This window comes from Podarcis cretensis (assembly GCF_951804945.1).
Source record: "Podarcis cretensis genome assembly, chromosome: 9".
NCBI lineage: Eukaryota > Metazoa > Chordata > Lepidosauria > Squamata > Lacertidae > Podarcis > Podarcis cretensis.
Genome location: NC_137178.1, coordinates 38,916,150 through 38,933,357, shown reverse-complemented (window position 1 = coordinate 38,933,357; position 17,208 = coordinate 38,916,150). Strand labels below are relative to the sequence as shown.

At 42.8% G+C, this 17,208-nt stretch overlaps 1 protein-coding gene across 3 annotated transcripts in view; it reads left to right on the top strand.

Moving 5' to 3' along the window:
• The window catches only part of TTC29 (tetratricopeptide repeat domain 29), a 125,000-nt gene extending 108,271 nt beyond the window's left edge, over positions 1-16,729 (top strand). For all 3 annotated transcript variants that reach the window (XM_079990614.1, XM_079990613.1, XM_079990615.1), the window contains exons 12-13: positions 10,727-10,782; positions 16,525-16,729. In XM_079990614.1, the coding sequence (XP_079846740.1) occupies positions 10,727-10,782; position 16,525 (57 nt within the window). In that variant the 3' untranslated portion in view covers positions 16,526-16,729. The remainder of the gene's footprint in view (positions 1-10,726; positions 10,783-16,524) is intronic.
• Positions 16,730-17,208: the final 479 nt, after the last annotated feature.

The following is a 17,208-nucleotide window of genomic DNA, read 5'->3' as shown; positions in this document are numbered from 1 at the left end:
TCTAGAAGATCTAGCTTACTGATCCACATCAGAGCTGTGCCTAGACATTTTTATGCAGGGGACATTCTAAGCAGGTTCCCAGTTCTGTGTCTCCCCAGGGACCTGGCATCAGAGAAGGTTGGTCCATTAGGGCAAACCAGGGCATTTCCTTACTAAGGGAAATTGCAAGGGCACACCTAATAGACCTATCTGAATCGTAAATATCTATTCTGAGGATGCTCAGAACTGTTTCCTTGATGGCCACACCTCTCCATCAAGAGAAGCAGCAGGAAGTGTTTCCTACTTGGAGAAGCTTGTTTTGCTTTGCTGTAGAAGTCCTATTGTGAGGAAAAAAACAAAATTAGAAATTGCAGCCCTGCCAAGTCAAAGTGCCACCAGCTTCCACTGCCTGGCATTAAACATGGTTTGAACTCCAAGGCAGAACCTTGGGAACAGGGGGACAACAGGTTGAGAGAAATGGTGAAAGGACAGGATGCTCAAAGGCTGAATCTACCTGTTTGTGTTAAGCAGCAGACACAAAGCCAATGAGAGCTGCAAAACTGAACCTGCCCTGGTGCCCTAAATAAGCCTCCAAGGCAAGCTAAGGTCTGACTTAAAATTGTTCTATTCTGGAATGCTGACAGGGTGATTAAAAAATCCAGCAGTTCTGTAGACCCTCGACACCTAATATGTGTTTTTGAACTGTTTAACTGATAGCTGAACTATGTATAGTAGTCTCATGCATTGCTATTCTTCTAGAAAAAGAGGTGCCAGAACTCACCATGAGCAACTCCTTTGTTCTCTTATAATGGCAATGTGCCCACCTGAGAGGTGCAGGAACTGAGTTCTGGTGAGTTCTGGCTGAAAAAAGCCCTGGTTTCATGTAATCCTTCTTTCATACTTTGTACTTATCTCTGCTAGACTCTCCAGCCCAGTCATAAACCCGGTCGCTCCGTGTAGCTTGTCTCTAAATAAATACACTTAGGACTGCCACCTGAATAGGGTTATAATTATTTTTAAATAGAGTATTCTTATGCTTTTCTGAAGCACTTCTCATAGTTTAACACACTGTCTGGCCTTTTCACATTACACGATCAACTTTTTGACAGGGCAGGAGTGGACAAGCACAGCTAATGGAATAATAGCCTGCAGGGTCTAGCTAAATGATATACGAATATAATCAACCTTTGTGATGACTATTCAAAAGTAATCCCTTTAGCTTTCAAGTGCAACATATATTTCAGCACAGCAAATCTGCAAGAAAAAAATCTCTGCAGACTGCACTGATACAATATGGCTTTCATATCTCCACAGTGGTTTTGACGCTCATTGTGAGGCTTAAATTTAAGGTAATGGCTACTGTATATTCATGTAAGTTGAGAACAATACCTTTGATTTGTTGTAGAAATGTTATTCTAGCTACCAAGGGTCCTATTCTGTAAACTTTGACACAACCCTTATATGCAGTTTACTGCATACTCTCTCTCTCTTTTTAATGGAATGTGCTAGATAAAAATGGTTTGCGTAGCCAAATTTTACATATTCATTCATCTGGATCTTAATAAAGCTACCAGATAAAACTGCCACTGTTTCCAGACCTTTACTTCTGATAATAGTTAAAATCAGCAGCAGTTAGTAACTGTGCTGTTAATACTGGTTAAAAACAGATATTAAGATTATTCCATGAGATTTTCCCGCACCATCTCCATGGAGATACATGGAAACTGTGCAAAAACCCTACTGTGCTAGGAGAACTTCAGAGAGGTTATACCCATGTCTAATTGTGGCAACTTCCCACAGTGATTTTTATTGTGTTTTGCTAAACCGCAAAAGCATGACTGTTTGAAAATTCAAATAAACTTCAGAGCAGAATAAGGAAATGTTTCTTGTCATTTGAAATATGCCAAATCGAAGAGACTGCATATCCTGTCAGATCCTGGTCAGATTTTATCAAATGTATGTTACTATAGAAATAGCATGTATATGGTTTACACTTACACTTATTGAAGTGATAACTCACACGTCAACAAATAATATAGTGCAGACGGCAACAAATGGAATTACAGGAAATGAACATGAAAATCTTGCAAGTCTAAGCAATACTACCTGAGTTTTATTTTATGTGTGCTATACTCAAATATTTAAAATATAGCATAACAAGCAGAATAAAAATTGGCTCAGTTATTGGTTTGATTTCCTTTGAAACTGCTTCAGTGTGAGAAACTTGTGCATATAATTTTGTGAATATGCAGAGTACCATAAAAACATAATGGGTTAAATTTTCCAAAGTTCTTGAATTTTCAGTTTTTATATTTGTCTAGTGGATTGAAATGTTGGACCTGGGGGGAAATGGTGGGCAAAGAAGCAGGGGAGGGAGAGAAGTGATAGTTCAGTGTGTTGAATTTGCAGTGTCCCAAGCACAGCGGAATGATGAGGAGTACGTGCCACATACTCTATATTACTTTATTTGGATTTCAAAGCTGGTAGATTACAGAAAAACATCTTGCCTCTGCCGGAGCAGAGAAAGCATCCTCTCTCCTCTAAAGCACGGAGAGAACTCTGTGTGAACAGTGAAAAACAGGAAACCAGTGTACGTCACATCCAGTCTCCTTTCCCATGGGAAAACCCAAAAGCACAGACTGTGGAATGTAAACACCTGTCTCGTGACAAGCACTTCGCTGCACAGTGAAGAGAGCAGAAACCAACATCTTCCCCTTTTCTGTGAACATCACTGGGCAGCGTGTTCGTACAATATCAGTACAAACCCAACTTCTGCACATAGGTACAGTGTTGATCCCTTGATACAATCTTGGACAATACATCAGCAGGAATTTCATTACCTGGCATATAGGACACAGTTACGAGTCCCTTCTGAATACGTTCCCTAGCATGTTGCAACTTCAATTGCAAGTGCTTCGTGCTTTGCTTACAACTTTCAGAATTCAGCAAAGCCAAACATGCTTTGTTGTCCTGGTAAACCTGGATTGGACATTTGACAGGAATTTTCATGTCTTTGCACAATTGTAACAACCATTCACAATCCTTGAGTGAATAAGACAGTGCATTCAGTTCAGCTTCACAAGTACTTAAGCTAACTGTTGTTTGCTTCTTGCATGACCAATCAAATAGACCCTGATTGTACATGTAGCAAACTCCAGACGTACTTTTCCTGTCTGTAGTGTCACTTCCAAAACTTGCATCTGCAAATATCTCAAGACCACCAGACTTCTGATTGTTAAATCTCAGTCTGTAATGCATAGTGCCTTTCAAATACCGCGCTATGCGTTTCAGAGCTTTCCAATCCTTAACAGTAGGATTGTTGACTTGTCTGCTTAGCAAATTACAGCTAACAGCAATGTCTGGTCTTGAACATCTGGCAATGAAGTTTAGCTTGCCTAGCACACTTCTGTACAGTGTAGTGTCAGAAAATGTTTCTTCAGTGTCATCTACCTGATAACCTGTTGTCATCGGTGTGTCTACAGGGTTAGCATCCATCAGGTTTAGTTTGCTTAACACATCAGCAATTTTCCGTGACTGGTGTACTAGAATGTTACCATCTTGATCTCTCTCTATTTCCAGAGATAGGTAGTTGTTTACCTCACGAAGATCTTTCATGTCAAAGTGTTCTTTCAGTTGAGCTAGGGCGTTATTGTACATTGTGACATCTTCCCAAAAGAATAAAAGATCATCAACATAAAACAAACAATACAGTTTCTTTTGCCCCTCCTCTTTGACAAATACACATGGATCAGCTTTCCCTTGCTTAAAACCTAGAGAAAACAATACTTCAGTGAGTTTTGTGTGCCAACACCGTGCACTTTGTTTGAGACCATAAAGGGACTTTTTCAGAGCACAAACAAATCCCTGTTTTACCTGTACGGCATCAGGTGGAAGCATATAAAGAAATTCACCTAGAGATCCGTACAGAAAAGCTGTATTCACATCGTGGTGACTAATGTGTAAATTCTCCTCTGCAGCTAGCTTGAGCATAAGCCTAATGCTCTCATACCTCACTGTGGGTGAGTAGGTCTCGTGATAGTCTTCACCTGGTACCTGTGCAAAACCTCTGGCTACCAATCTGGCTTTGTGTCTGACTATCTTGCCATTTTGATCAGTCTTCGCTTTGAAGACCCATTTGCTTCCAAGCAGTTTCATTCCTGGAACTACTGGAAGCTTTTAACAGCTGTTACTGCTATCTTAGCAAACACATCAGCAAATCTCTTTGGAGGTTTGCCTTTTGTGGCTCTTTGTGACCTGCGAATTAGCCTTAGGTCTTCAACACTCTCCTCTTCCTTCTTAGGAGAAAAGTGACCTATTGTGAACAATGGTTCCTCCAATTCTTGATCAGAGCTTTCAGAGGGTCGCATAGAGGCTTTCGCACTCTTGAAATCCTCTGAATCACCCGATTCAGTTTCAGAATCAGAATCAGAACCTTCATCAGTGGGTGTGGGTTGCTGTGGCTGCTTTTGACTATCCTCAGTCTCATCATTGTCTTCAGGATAACATTGGAAAATTCCCACATTCTCTCCCCACTTGGCATTGTACTCAACACTTCTTGTGAGCTTAATTGTCTTAGAGTCAGTCATCATTATTCTGTAAGAACCTTTCTGATAACCTAGAAAGATACCATGCAATCCACGCTTGTCTAACTTGGAGCTTTGTGGTGAGTGAATCCACATGTCAGAACCAAAAATTTTCATGTGTTTGATGTATGGCTTCTTGCCAAACATCTTCTCATAGGGGGTACAACCAATCGCTGAAGATAACCTGCGATTATAACTGTAAGTAAAACACGAGAGAGCTTCGGCCCAATAACTCTCTGGAAGATTTGCATCATGCAGCAAGGTTTTTAACCCTTGAAGCAATGTTTGATTTGCCCTCTCGCAAAGTCCATTCTGCCATGGCGAGCGAGGACTAGACAAATCGTGTTGAATTCCTTTCTCAGTCAGAAAAGCTTCAAACTGCTGAGAAGTGAATTCCCCCCCACGATCAGTGAAAAGAATTTTTATCTTCTTACCATGCACATTTCCCAACCAAGCACAGAATTCCTTGAACCTTGGAAAAGCCTCTGATTTCTGCTTGAGATTGTACACATAAATATACCTGGAAAATGCATCAATGAGAACCATGAAGTACCTATTTCCACCCAAAGAGGGCGCTAGTGGTCCAACCAAATCAGCATGAACAATTTGGTGTGGTTCTGTAGCTTACCTACTAGACACCTTACCTTTCACAGCCATTTTCACCTTGTTTGCTGCGCATGCCTTGCACTTCATGTGGTACCTGCAGGGTTTAATAGTCATACCTTCAACCAAGGCAGGCATTTTAGATACTGCCTCAAAATTCAAATGACCAAATTTTCGATGAAAATCATGAATACATCCTGCATGCAAACTTTTGTTAGAACCTGCAATGCAACAAGTTTCATCCTGCACAACATCATCATAATACAAAACATACAAACGATCAACATATTCAGCATGCAATACATAATCATTTTTCTTTGTGATGATGCACCTTTTGTTCTTAAAGGAAACGTCAATTTTCCGCTCATCCAGCTGTCCAACGCTGAGCAGATTATGTTTGGCATGCGGTACATAAAGCACATCCTGTATCGATAAGTCCAAACTGTGAAGAACAACAGTTCCGTAGCCTTTACTGGGGATTGTGTGGTCATCCGCCTGGTGAATCGCACCTTCCTGCGGTGTAAAAGACACGAACAGTCGCTTGCACATGTGGTGCGTTGCAGCCGAATCAACAACGAAGAAAGATCTAGACGTCTTCTGGACCTTTGCAACCTTTGGAGTGAAGCGTGAGACCATTGCCTTGTGCTGCGTTGTCCTGGACACCGGACCTTTGCTTTTGCTTTGGCCTTTTCCACGCAATGAGCTTTCGCTGCGGTGCTCTGTCTTGGCCCTGGGATATCTGCATTCCCTCTTCATATGGCCTAGACGTCCACACGAGTAGCATTTCACTGCCTTCAAAGCTTTGGCGCCATCTGGTGGTTCCACTGCACTCTGGGATGACGTCTGTGAAGACTCCCCCTTACCCATGCAGCCAGCACCCCGGCGGTCTGCTTCATTCAGAATCACGGCAGTAACATAGTCCACTGTCAGCTGAGCAGTTGGCTGTACAGCAATCTGAGTGGCAACAGACTCCCAACCTGAACCCAAAGATTGTAGTATCATCAAGGAATACACAGCCTCTGGAAAGTTGAGTCCTCTCTGTTGCAGCTCATGTCTCAGATTCTGCATCTCCATCAGATGTGTACGCACATCTCCACCTTCAGCAAGAGCCATATTATGCAGCTTGGTAAAGTAAAACATAGTGGATCCAGCTTCTGTCCTCAAGTGAGCCTCCCTCAAAGCGTCCCAAATTTGTCTGGCTGAGGTCTTATCATGCAATAGACAGAGCTCTTCTGGGGATACTATCAATGTAAGAGTTCCCCTTGCTTTGGAATCTTTAGCTTCCCATGCATCTGTAACTGGAGCTGGGGGGGTGTCTGTAATAACTTCAAACAGACCCTCTTTCCGCAGAATAGCCTCTGCATAGAGAACCCAGTCCGCATAGTTTTTCTTATTGAGCTTAGGAATCCCACAAGCATCCTGAAGGGCCATCATGACTCTGGCATTAGCCTTCTGCGTCATCTCTGCTGCTTTAAATCATGCTGCGTCTCTGCTTTCTGCAGATGCTTTATTCCAAAAGCACTTTTAAAAGGTACTTTCGGTTTCCCCCAGCATAGGAGCTTGTTCTTTTGAGCCTTTGCCTGTGCCCGGCAAAATGGCCATAAAAGTTCAGAGTCCAGCCATAAAGCCATTAATTAGAAGCTGGCAGGCTGCCCGGAGCATGAGCAACATACCTCTCATCAATCATCCTGACGCGCAGAGATACCGTCCGATCTGTCCCTCTGCATTCTGATCCTTTTGCCGGCATTCTGAAGTCCATCCGTCACTTTGACTGTGCTTTTCTTCTGGGCCCCATAACCAAGAATGTTGAATTTGCAGTGTCCCAAGCACAGCGGAATGATGAGGAGTACATGCCACATACTCTATATTACTTTATTTGGATTTCAAAGCTGGTAGATTACAGAAAAACATCTTGCCTCTGCTGGAGCAGAGAAAGCATCCTCTCTCCTCTAAAGCACGGAGAGAACTCTGTGTGAACAGTGAAAAACAGGAAACCAGTGTACGTCACATCCAGTCTCCTTTCCCGTGGGAAAACCCAACAGCACAGACTGTGGAATGTAAACACCTGTCTCGTGACAAGCACTTCGCTGCACAGTGAAGAGAGCAGAAACCAACACAGTGTTCAACTGCTGGTTATCTTAAAGCATGGGATAGCCAACATGGTGCCCTCCTGATGTTGAACTACAACTCCCATCAGCCGTTGCTAGCATGGCCCATGAAGACATTGTAATTCAGCAACCTCTAGAGGGCACTATGTTGGCTACCCCTGTCTTAAAGCAACATAATGATCGACCATTAATTAGCAATAAACCTACAAAGTTAAAGAGATACTATTGTTAACCGGGGTAGCTCAGTTGGCAGAGCATAATGCTCTTAATCTCAGAGTTGTGGGTTCAAGCCCCATGTTGGGTAAAATATTTGCATTGCAGAGGGTTGGACTAGATGGGCTTTGTAGTCTGTTCCAATTGTTTGATTCTGTGAGTCTGTCACTGTATCATGGCACTTTATAGGGTAACAAGAGGAGAAGAGAGGAAACAGGAGTTGAAGGCTAAAACAGGGAAGAACGTGTGCCCATTACTCGTATGCTTTGTTTCAGTAGAAGATGAGGATGTGTCAAAGGCATCACATTTTTTAGGAGGAGTTTTCAGGAAAAGAGAGAGGTGACAATGCTATGTTTCTGTGGGGGAGTTCCAAGCAAATGGGAGTAGCAAGAGTGAAAACACTGGCATTTAAGGGAGCAGAAAACCTTTGGATGGGAAGGCTAGAAAAGAGAAGGTTGCAGGCACAGATATCTCAGAATAAGAAGCTGGAGTAAAGCAAGAGTAAAGCAAGGGAGGACTTTGAAGGTAGGAATGAGAAAGTCATGCTGGATCCAGTTGTCAGGGACACAGTGAATGGGTTTAACAGAGACCACATGGCCTGTGCAACAAAAGGTGACAGAATTTTGAACAAAGCTAGTGAGAAGACCAAGGAGTGGCATCAGAAAGCCAGAGAAATGGGAGCTAACTGGAACTTGAACCAGTTTTCACTGAGGAGGCAGAGAGGAAGGGTCATATTTTTACAGCATTGTACAGGAAGGAGCAATTTGACTGAATACTGTTGCTTAAGTTTATGTAAATAGTTCAGCTCTGTAACATTAACTCCCGTCATTTGTTATTGCCTATTTACTCTATCTGCATACACCAGAAGTCACTCATAAAAATGAAGGGGTAATGGAAAACTAATAGGGAAAGGAAGGCTGCTTTATAAATTACTTATTCCTTTCTTTTTAAATTACTGCTTCTCCACAAGCTTCAAAGGAGCTCTGCCCATACTTTTTTGGAAGGTGTCACAATTAACTCTGAAGTTGTGCATAATTTTCCTTCCCATACAAAAGGTTCAATGCTTCTCTAATACTGATATCGATTAGCCAAGGGTACATAAATTTCCAGGCTAATTGCTGGGCTGCTAATGAGGTCCTTGCTAAAACTAGATATTATGTAGATGGGGCCTCTAGCAGCCTCCTTCAACCTGGTGCCCTCCAGATGTTTCAGACTACAACTCCCATCATCCCTGACCACTAGCCATAACATCTGAGGCTGATGGGAGTTGTCTGAAACATCTGGAGGACACCAGATTGGGGAACGCTAGTGTATGGTATGTGCATCTGGATTAATAACATATTATAATATTAAATAATGTGATTAGCATAACTTGAACACATGACATATTTCTATGTGGCATGGGCTTCAGATGTTTCAGCAAAATGGGCTGCTACAGAAAGTCAGCTCTGAGTTATTTTCAATACACAGAAAGTTTCAGTTTATGGTGAGTGTACAATGAATACCCAACACTTTGATTAATCCCAAAATTAAGGTCCCATGGCAATACCTATCAGACTTCTTCCTGTGGTGCATAGATCAAAGTTGTAACACTAATCAAACTCTGGCACTCTACAATGTGGTCAATTTGGAATTACATTTTTTTATATCTCAATTTCTCAGTTAAGAAGGCTGTCGTCTCAAAAACTCTGGGTTCTTCTGAACCATGCAGCTGTGGTAGAAGACTCCTTGCCTGGAATATCTGTCTCTCTTATGTCTAAATAAAATGTCTTATATAGGTTGCTTGGGTTGGGAGACTGTAACTCTATGTCTAAGATGAAAGAAGACCAGTCAGTTCTACATCCCAAATGGAGCCCACAGCACTGAGATATAGCTCAGCAGAGAAAGGCAGTTCACTGTGTGTTTTTAAGAAGCTACTGTCATTACTGACATCTTACTTATAGGAAGAAACTACTGGGAAATTCCAGAGCATGTTTGTGAAACAGAGCTGCAAGCTTTAGTTGGCGAATTAATCAAGTAAAGCTTTGGTTGGTTAAATTGTAGGGACCAATTTTAATCAGTGACCACAAAATTTAATTGGCAAAGCTGAATGCTTGCTTATTTTTTAAGACACATTAATGAAGTTCTGGTGTGCTGTTATAGTAGGGAATTAAAAGGAAAATATCTAAGAGGACTTTCCTTCTTAAGGAGAAACTTATTGTTTGTTAAATGGAGTGTTATATTGTGTTTCCTTCAATATGTCTTAAAGTCACCTTTAGTGGGAGTCTGATTGTAGACAGATCTGTTGGTATCTAAATGATAAATGACTCAATTAACTGACGAAAATGTAGATGTGTTAACTGCTTAAAGCTTTTTTTACAGCTAATGAACCACCCTAGGGTCAAAAAATGCACAAAATATTTGACCACAATGCCTGCAGTTCACATGAAATGTTATCCCTAGTTTAAAAACAATGCTGGGAGTAGTTTTGAAAGAACCATTACCCTGTGCAATGTTTCACATGCTTGGCATTGTGTATAAATGGTTGATGCCAGAAGTGTTTGGTGCCAGAGCATGCAATGTTAGCACGGTAGGTATCACTGGGAGTAAGTGATGCTGGCATGCTGATTAAATGCAATCATTGATAAAATCTGCACATGGCAGTAGAAACACCTAATGAACCGGGGGGAAGTTTGCAGAATAATTGGTCCCCACTTCCCCTGGCTATACTGGTCACAATAGCGCTTTTACTGCTTTCTCAAATGCATAGGCTTGCATGAGGAAGAGTAGAGATGTGCTGCCAAGCCCAATCCCCTTTAGTGCATCACCTTGGGCCTCTATTATACAGCCCTCCATGGATTTGAGAGTGAGGGTGTGGAGCAAGGACCATCCTCTACTCTTGGAAGCTCCCCACACAGCTTAGAACACGGATGGTACACATGTGTTTCAAAGTTGTGGGGAGCCTTCCCATCTAGGAGGCGGTTCTGTTTCAGAACCCCATCCTGTAAGGGGCCCAGGGATAACATGGGGCATGGCTGGGCATTGTGCCTCCACTGACCTTCCTGTGGCTGTTTATATGCAAGGAAACAATGCCTGCGTAGGGCTTTGTAGCATGTGTAGAAAGCAGTGATGACCTGGGACTAGGAGAGGTCTCAAGTAGAGCCACTCTGCATTCTGTTCCAGCAAGTGAAACTTCCACCTGTAATCTCTGTAGCAAGTGAAGCATCTCAGGTACTGGTGTGTGTTTCAGATGGCAAGAAGACAGAAGAAAATGTTGAACGTGTACTTGGATCCACTGCTGCTTCAGACGTCGTCTGGTAATTTTTTAAACTATATGCCAGATATCCATTCTGTTCACATCTTGTATATACTGTCGATTCTACATCTTAAATGGATGTCAGTAAAAATAGTTTTGACCCAAACATGGATATGTTTTTATTATGCATTTTTGCTTTATCCTATCCAGATACTTTATTCCTAATGAAATGACTAAAGCTATATTCGAAATGCATTTACAATTCAACCTTAACCAGTTAACTTTTTTTAAAGAAACTTTATTAAATTTTAAAATAAAGACAAAATACAAACAACATCAAACATACTGATACAAAGGAGGCAGGAGGAAAACTAGAAAGGAGGAGAAGGAAAGGAAAGATTCATGCAATGCTTCTTTTATAATCACAGTCCAAGACACTGAGAAATCACTTTATCCTGATCTTCTAAAATATATCATCTCCACAAACGTAATTGAACCTCTGGGGGAATTCAGGGCCGGTCAGAGGTATGTGCCTATCTCTCCAGGCACCGGCTGAATTCTTTTGACCTCCCTCCGGCGACTCCCGGCAGGAAATACACACGAGGTCCGTTCCGGCGATTTTCCTCAGGCTGTGAGAAAAACACACCAACTGCTTCTCCTCCTCCTCCCTGCTCTCCAGCATATCCCCAGGGAGGGGAATCAGACTCAGACAGAAATGAATCTACATTGCTTTTATTCCTGTCTTTCACTTCAGTACAGAGAAAACATGTCTGCTCTCTTGAACAAACAGAGAGAAACTCAAAACTCCACCCATGTACATCCTGTACAGGTCATATGACACACACACTGAGCTAACATCCGGTGCTCAGTACAGAATGGACTGCCCCTTTGTTTCCATGGCAACAGTCACACACATCCTGTTTGGCTTTCCAGCCACAAGCAGCTGACTTGGCTGCTAGAGCCTTTGCTTGCTGCTGCATTGCTGCTTTAGAATAACATACTCCCCCTAAAGTATCAATGCGTGCAGCGAGCAAAGCGTCATCCAGAGAAGAAAACAAACAGTTGTTATATGTATAACACTCCCCTGTTGTTTCAGTTCCACCCTTGGAACTACCCGCCACTGGTTTTACCAATGTACCTCTCTGGTTGTGTGGCTTCCAAGGAATGAGTGCTTCTGCATTACCTTGGTTAGCAACTCTCTGTTGTGCCTTTGTCTCTGACTCAGACACAGCTTCAATTTGACCTTGGTCGTTTACAACAGCAACACATGCAATAGCTTGGTTGGCAAACTCTTTGAATACCTCTTGGGTGGTACACCCTTCGTTGCTCTCTCAGACCTACGTAAGAGGTGCTGCTCTCCCTTGCTTTCTGGTTCAGCCTCTGAACTCTCTGAAGAACCAGTACTAAGCTTAATCAGTGGTTCATCCTCCTCTTCTGAGGGTCTAGTCATTGTGTGAGATTTCCTCTCAATGACTGTGACAACTGAGCTGTCTGAGCTATCGCTGTCATCATCAGTACTACTGAACTCAATAAGATCAAACTCATCATCATCATCATCAGAATCATCATCATCTCCTGTGGGAAATGTGTGAACAACCACTCGCTCCTGTTCAGGAGCACTCTCTAGAAATTTTGTGAGAATCACCTTACCAGATTCAGACAAAATTACTCTGTAGAGACCCTTTTCATAACCCACAAAAATGCCTCTGGCATTCTTTACTCCACCTGGAGCTTCTGCCCTCACATGAGACCCAAAAACCTTGAAATGGGCAACAGAAGGTTTTCTGTGGAACAGTTTCTCAAAAGGAGAACATCCCAACTCTTTTGAAAACTTTCTCAACCACGTGTAACAATATGACATTAGCGACTCAGCCCAGTACTCATGTGGCAGATGTGAACTAAGCAATTGCGCATGCATTCCCTTTTGCAATTCTTTGTTCACCCTAACACAGATACATCTCTTCCAAGCTTCTTCGGAAGCTGCAATTTTGTGTCTTATCCCTTTCTTCTTCAGGAACCTCTGGAAATCCTGTAAGAGAAAAATTGGCTTCTCATCTGTGCAAAGACATTCTATGTCAGCATCATGCATATTTTTAACTTTGTCACAAAACTCTTTAAACCTTTCTAAGGCTTCTTTCGGTCTCTCCAAAAGATAAATCCAGACAAAACCTGTAAAAGAATCAACACATATTAGGTAATACTTTGCATTGCCTCTAGATGGTGCTAAAGGACCAATCACATCAGCATACACCCCCTGAAATGCCTTGTCGACCCTCGAGGTGACCTGCTTGGCGTTCTTCTTGGCTACACCTGCAAAAGAAATCATGTTAGAATCACAAGAATTACATTCCATGTAATCACTTTGATCAAAAGTCAACAAATACAGTCCATCTTTCTCTTCGGCAGAAAGATACAACTCTCCATCTTTGTAGATCTCGCAGTGTTGATCATCATAGGACAGTTTTAGTCCCTTCTTGGCAATCTGTGAAACGCTGAGCAGATTGTACTTCAACTCTGGAACCAAATAAACATTGTTTATAGTCAAGTTCAGACTTTTAAGATACACAGTCCCAATTCCGGTCGCTTCCAGCTCTTGACCGTTGGCTTGTTGTACAACGAAGCTTTGCTTCTTAAACGACGAAAACAAATCCCTGCGATGGGTCATGTGAACCGTCGCTCCCGTGTCTAAAACGAAGGAATTCCCCACTTGTGGTGTGGCTTTTAGGGACATCAAAGCCTTTGCAGGCTTCGCCTGTGACTTGGCATGACTTCTGCCTGACGCCTCAGACTTCGTGGAGCTTCCCTTGGCTCCTTTGTTCTGACGTGGCTTCCTGCAGTTCCGCTGAAGATGCCCAGTCTGTCCACAATTGTGGCATTGGACAACGTTCAAAGCTACGGCGTCTCCTCCAGTAGCTACAGCAGTGGGGGTGTTAGAACTCCGTTCTTGACTCCCCCTGTCCTTGACTTCCAGGGCAGCAAGTCTGTCATGTTCACAAAGAACCACGGCAAAGACCCTGTCCGACGTTAGATCAGCTGCTGGGAGAGACCCCAGCTGACTGGCAACCGTTTTGTAAGTCCGATTCAGGCTGTTGATCACCATGAAGCAAAACACTTCCTCCTGCAGACGGAAATTGCGTTCCACCATCTGCTGACGCAGAAATTTCATTTCCGTCAGGTGCGCTTGAACATCTCCATCAGGCGCAAGCCTCAGGTTAGTCAGCTTTTCAAAATACAGCAACGCTGAAGAACCTGCATCTCTCTGATGTGTCCTTCTCAGCGTGTCCCAAACATCTTTCGCGTGCGGTAAATCTTGTATATGAATAAGCTGAGAGTCTGACACGCACAGAATTATAGCAGTTCTGGCCTTCACATCCTGTGACTCCCAAGGACGCGTTGGTGCTGCAGGGATGGGGTTCTCAATCACCCCAAACAGTCTCTGATTCTGCAGCAAGGCCTTCATCTTAATAGACCAAGATGCATAATTGTCACTGGTCAAAAGGGGTGGAGAAGGCAGAACTCCCTTCTTGGCATCCATTTTGAGTCCTTGCATTGACTCTCAAACACAAGCCTCTAAAATCCAATAGCTGGCTTGTTTACACTCTGTGCACCTGGCAGCAATAACACTGGCTGCTTGGAAAGTCCCTTTCCAACAGTTCCTTTGTAAGGGCCTAGTCAAAACACGAGCTGTTTGTGCCTCTTTGGGCATAGCCTGACTTCCAGCCCTTATCTTGAAACCGGCCTGCGTTGCTAAGCAACCACATTCCTTTCCTTGGACAGGAAAAACCACAGGAATGTCTGGAATGCAGACTCTTCTCTCTCGGAGCTGTTTTTCCCAAACGTTGCTCCCATGAAGCAGAGAAGTAATCCATCTGCATTCACGCTTTTAAGCCCGAAAATCTCATACCTGGGCTCCGTAGCTTGGCTTTCAGCTTCTTCTGGTCAGCTTCTAGCTGCAGAGAATCAGCCTCCATCTCAGGCTCCTATTTCTGCAGAGGTCGATGGATCGTAGGAACCAGCAGCCCTGCTACCAATGTTGGAATTCAGGGCCGGTCAGAGGTATGTGCCTATCTCTCCAGGCACCGGCTGAATTCTTTTGACCTCCCTCCGGCGACTTCCGGCAGGAAATACACACGAGGTCCGTTCCGGCGATTTTCCTCAGGCTGTGAGAAAAACACACCAACTGCTTCTCCTCCTCCTCCCTGCTCTCCAGCATATCCCCAGGGAGGGGAATCAGACTCAGACAGAAATGAATCTACATTGCTTTTATTCCTGTCTTTCACTTCAGTACAGAGAAAACATGTCTGCTCTCTTGAACAAACAGAGAGAAACTCAAAACTCCACCCATGTACATCCTGTACAGGTCATATGACACACACACTGAGCTAACATCCGGTGCTCAGTACAGAATGGACTGCCCCTTTGTTTCCATGGCAACAGTCACACACATCCTGTTTGGCTTTCCAGCCACAAGCAGCTGACTTGGCTGCTAGAGCCTTTGCTTGCTGCTGCATTGCTGCTTTAGAATAACACTATGCTCCATCTCTATTATATTTACATATATCAGAAATTAGGCCAAATAGCATAAAAATGATCTGATTTGAAGTCTCCCCTGGTTACTTTTCTTTTATAGGTGAGACGCTCTGGGAGATCTATATCCCAGACTCAACCAAACCAATAATCAACCATGGGAGATGAACGAGATTTCCATTGACTTGCTATTTACATTCTGGCTGCTGCATGAAAAAAAGACCAATGTCTTATAAGATTCCCTGGAATTTGCATTGCTTTCCATGAAAGCAAGGCCAAGACTGGATCTGGTGTTAGTGATTTATCTATTATTTGAGAGATAGTGGTAAAATCCTTAATCCAAAAACTATATAAAACTTCACATTCCCACCACATATGCATATAAGTTCCAATAGTATTACAGCCTTGTCAGCTTAGTGGAGAGATACTTTATTGATTCTGAAAAGGTGTTCTGGAGTCCAATACCACCTAAGTATTTTTTTAGAATGGATTATTGAATACTATGTGATTTAGTATTTAGTGAAACATTTATCCAAATTTGATCCCGTTCATGTTAATCAACCTGACATTTAAGGTCACCCTCTCAGGATATCCTAAGGCCCTGGGAGGAACCATAACCTAGCTTATTAGTAATTTGTAAATGTTGGATACTGAGCCTTTGGAATTCAGAGATTCCATATATGTGGTATATTTCCATTTTTTTCCTTTAAGGCTGACATGGACATAGGATGACTATTAGGAAGAAAATTCTCTGTTTTATAAATTTCTGCTACCTTCCATTGTTTATATTGTACATATTTGTCTGTACAGCAAAAGGATAGGTGGTCCAGTATAGGAATTAAAGGGGATGAAAATGGAGCTAAAGGGACGCGAGTGGCACTGTGGGTTAAACCACAGAGCCTAGGGCTTGCCGATCAGAAGGTTGGCGGTTCGAATCCCCACGATGGGGTGAGCTCCTGTTGCTCAGTCTCTGCTCCTGCCAACCTACCAGTTCAAAAGCATGTCAAAGTGCATGTAGATAAATAGGTACCGCTCCGGTGGGAATGTAAACAGTGTTTCCGTGCGCTGCTCTGGTTCACCAGAAGCGGCTTAGTCATGCTGGCCACATGACCCGGAAACTGTACACTGGCTCCCTCGGCCAATAAAAGGAGATGAGCACCGCAACCCCAGAGTCGGCCATGACTGGACCTAATGGTCAGGGGTCCCTTTACCTTTTTAAATGGAGCTAAATGCGAACATCAGTTAACTTCATTTCACTTTGTTTTCCGTTCTGCAGAGCTATGGGAGAGCTTCTGAAGCTGATAAATGAGTTTAAGAAGATACTTATTAGGAGAAGCACAATGAAAGTTTGCATTTCATTTTGGAACGTTAATAGGGGAGCACATGGCAAGTATAATCAGATACATGTTTTAATGTGTGTTATCTTTCATATCCACAATTGTTAACATACAGCAGCACATTAAAAGAATTCCAAAAGAAAATTACTTTTTATTCATTGCCTAACTGGCACCTTATTCTACAAGGTGACCCCCAATTAACTGCTTGGTGCCTCCATTTCCATCAAAATGAATGAATGCGATGGATTTGTCCAACTAGATACTGTAAAGAACACTAAATATATTCTCAGGTGTACATGTGTCAAGTAACTGGTTTGCATTTTGTCCGTTAGGATTATAGCTGGTGCTGCCTCGGAACTTACCAAGTGAACTTCACAAGTTCACAATGATCTCCTGGATTCTCTTTCAGCAGCACAGAAGAAAGCTTTGCTGCACACACATCTTCCCTGTGTCTGTGGCATGCTCATGGGTGGCTGCAGACTTTAGAAACCTTATGGAAATTGCCTCCATTGCAGGGTGTCCAGACTCAGTGCTCTGCCTTTTGTCCTCTCTTGCCTTTGAGTTGTCCCCTCTGTGAGGACAACTCAAAACACATCATTTGGCTGCTCTGTAGGACATTAGTG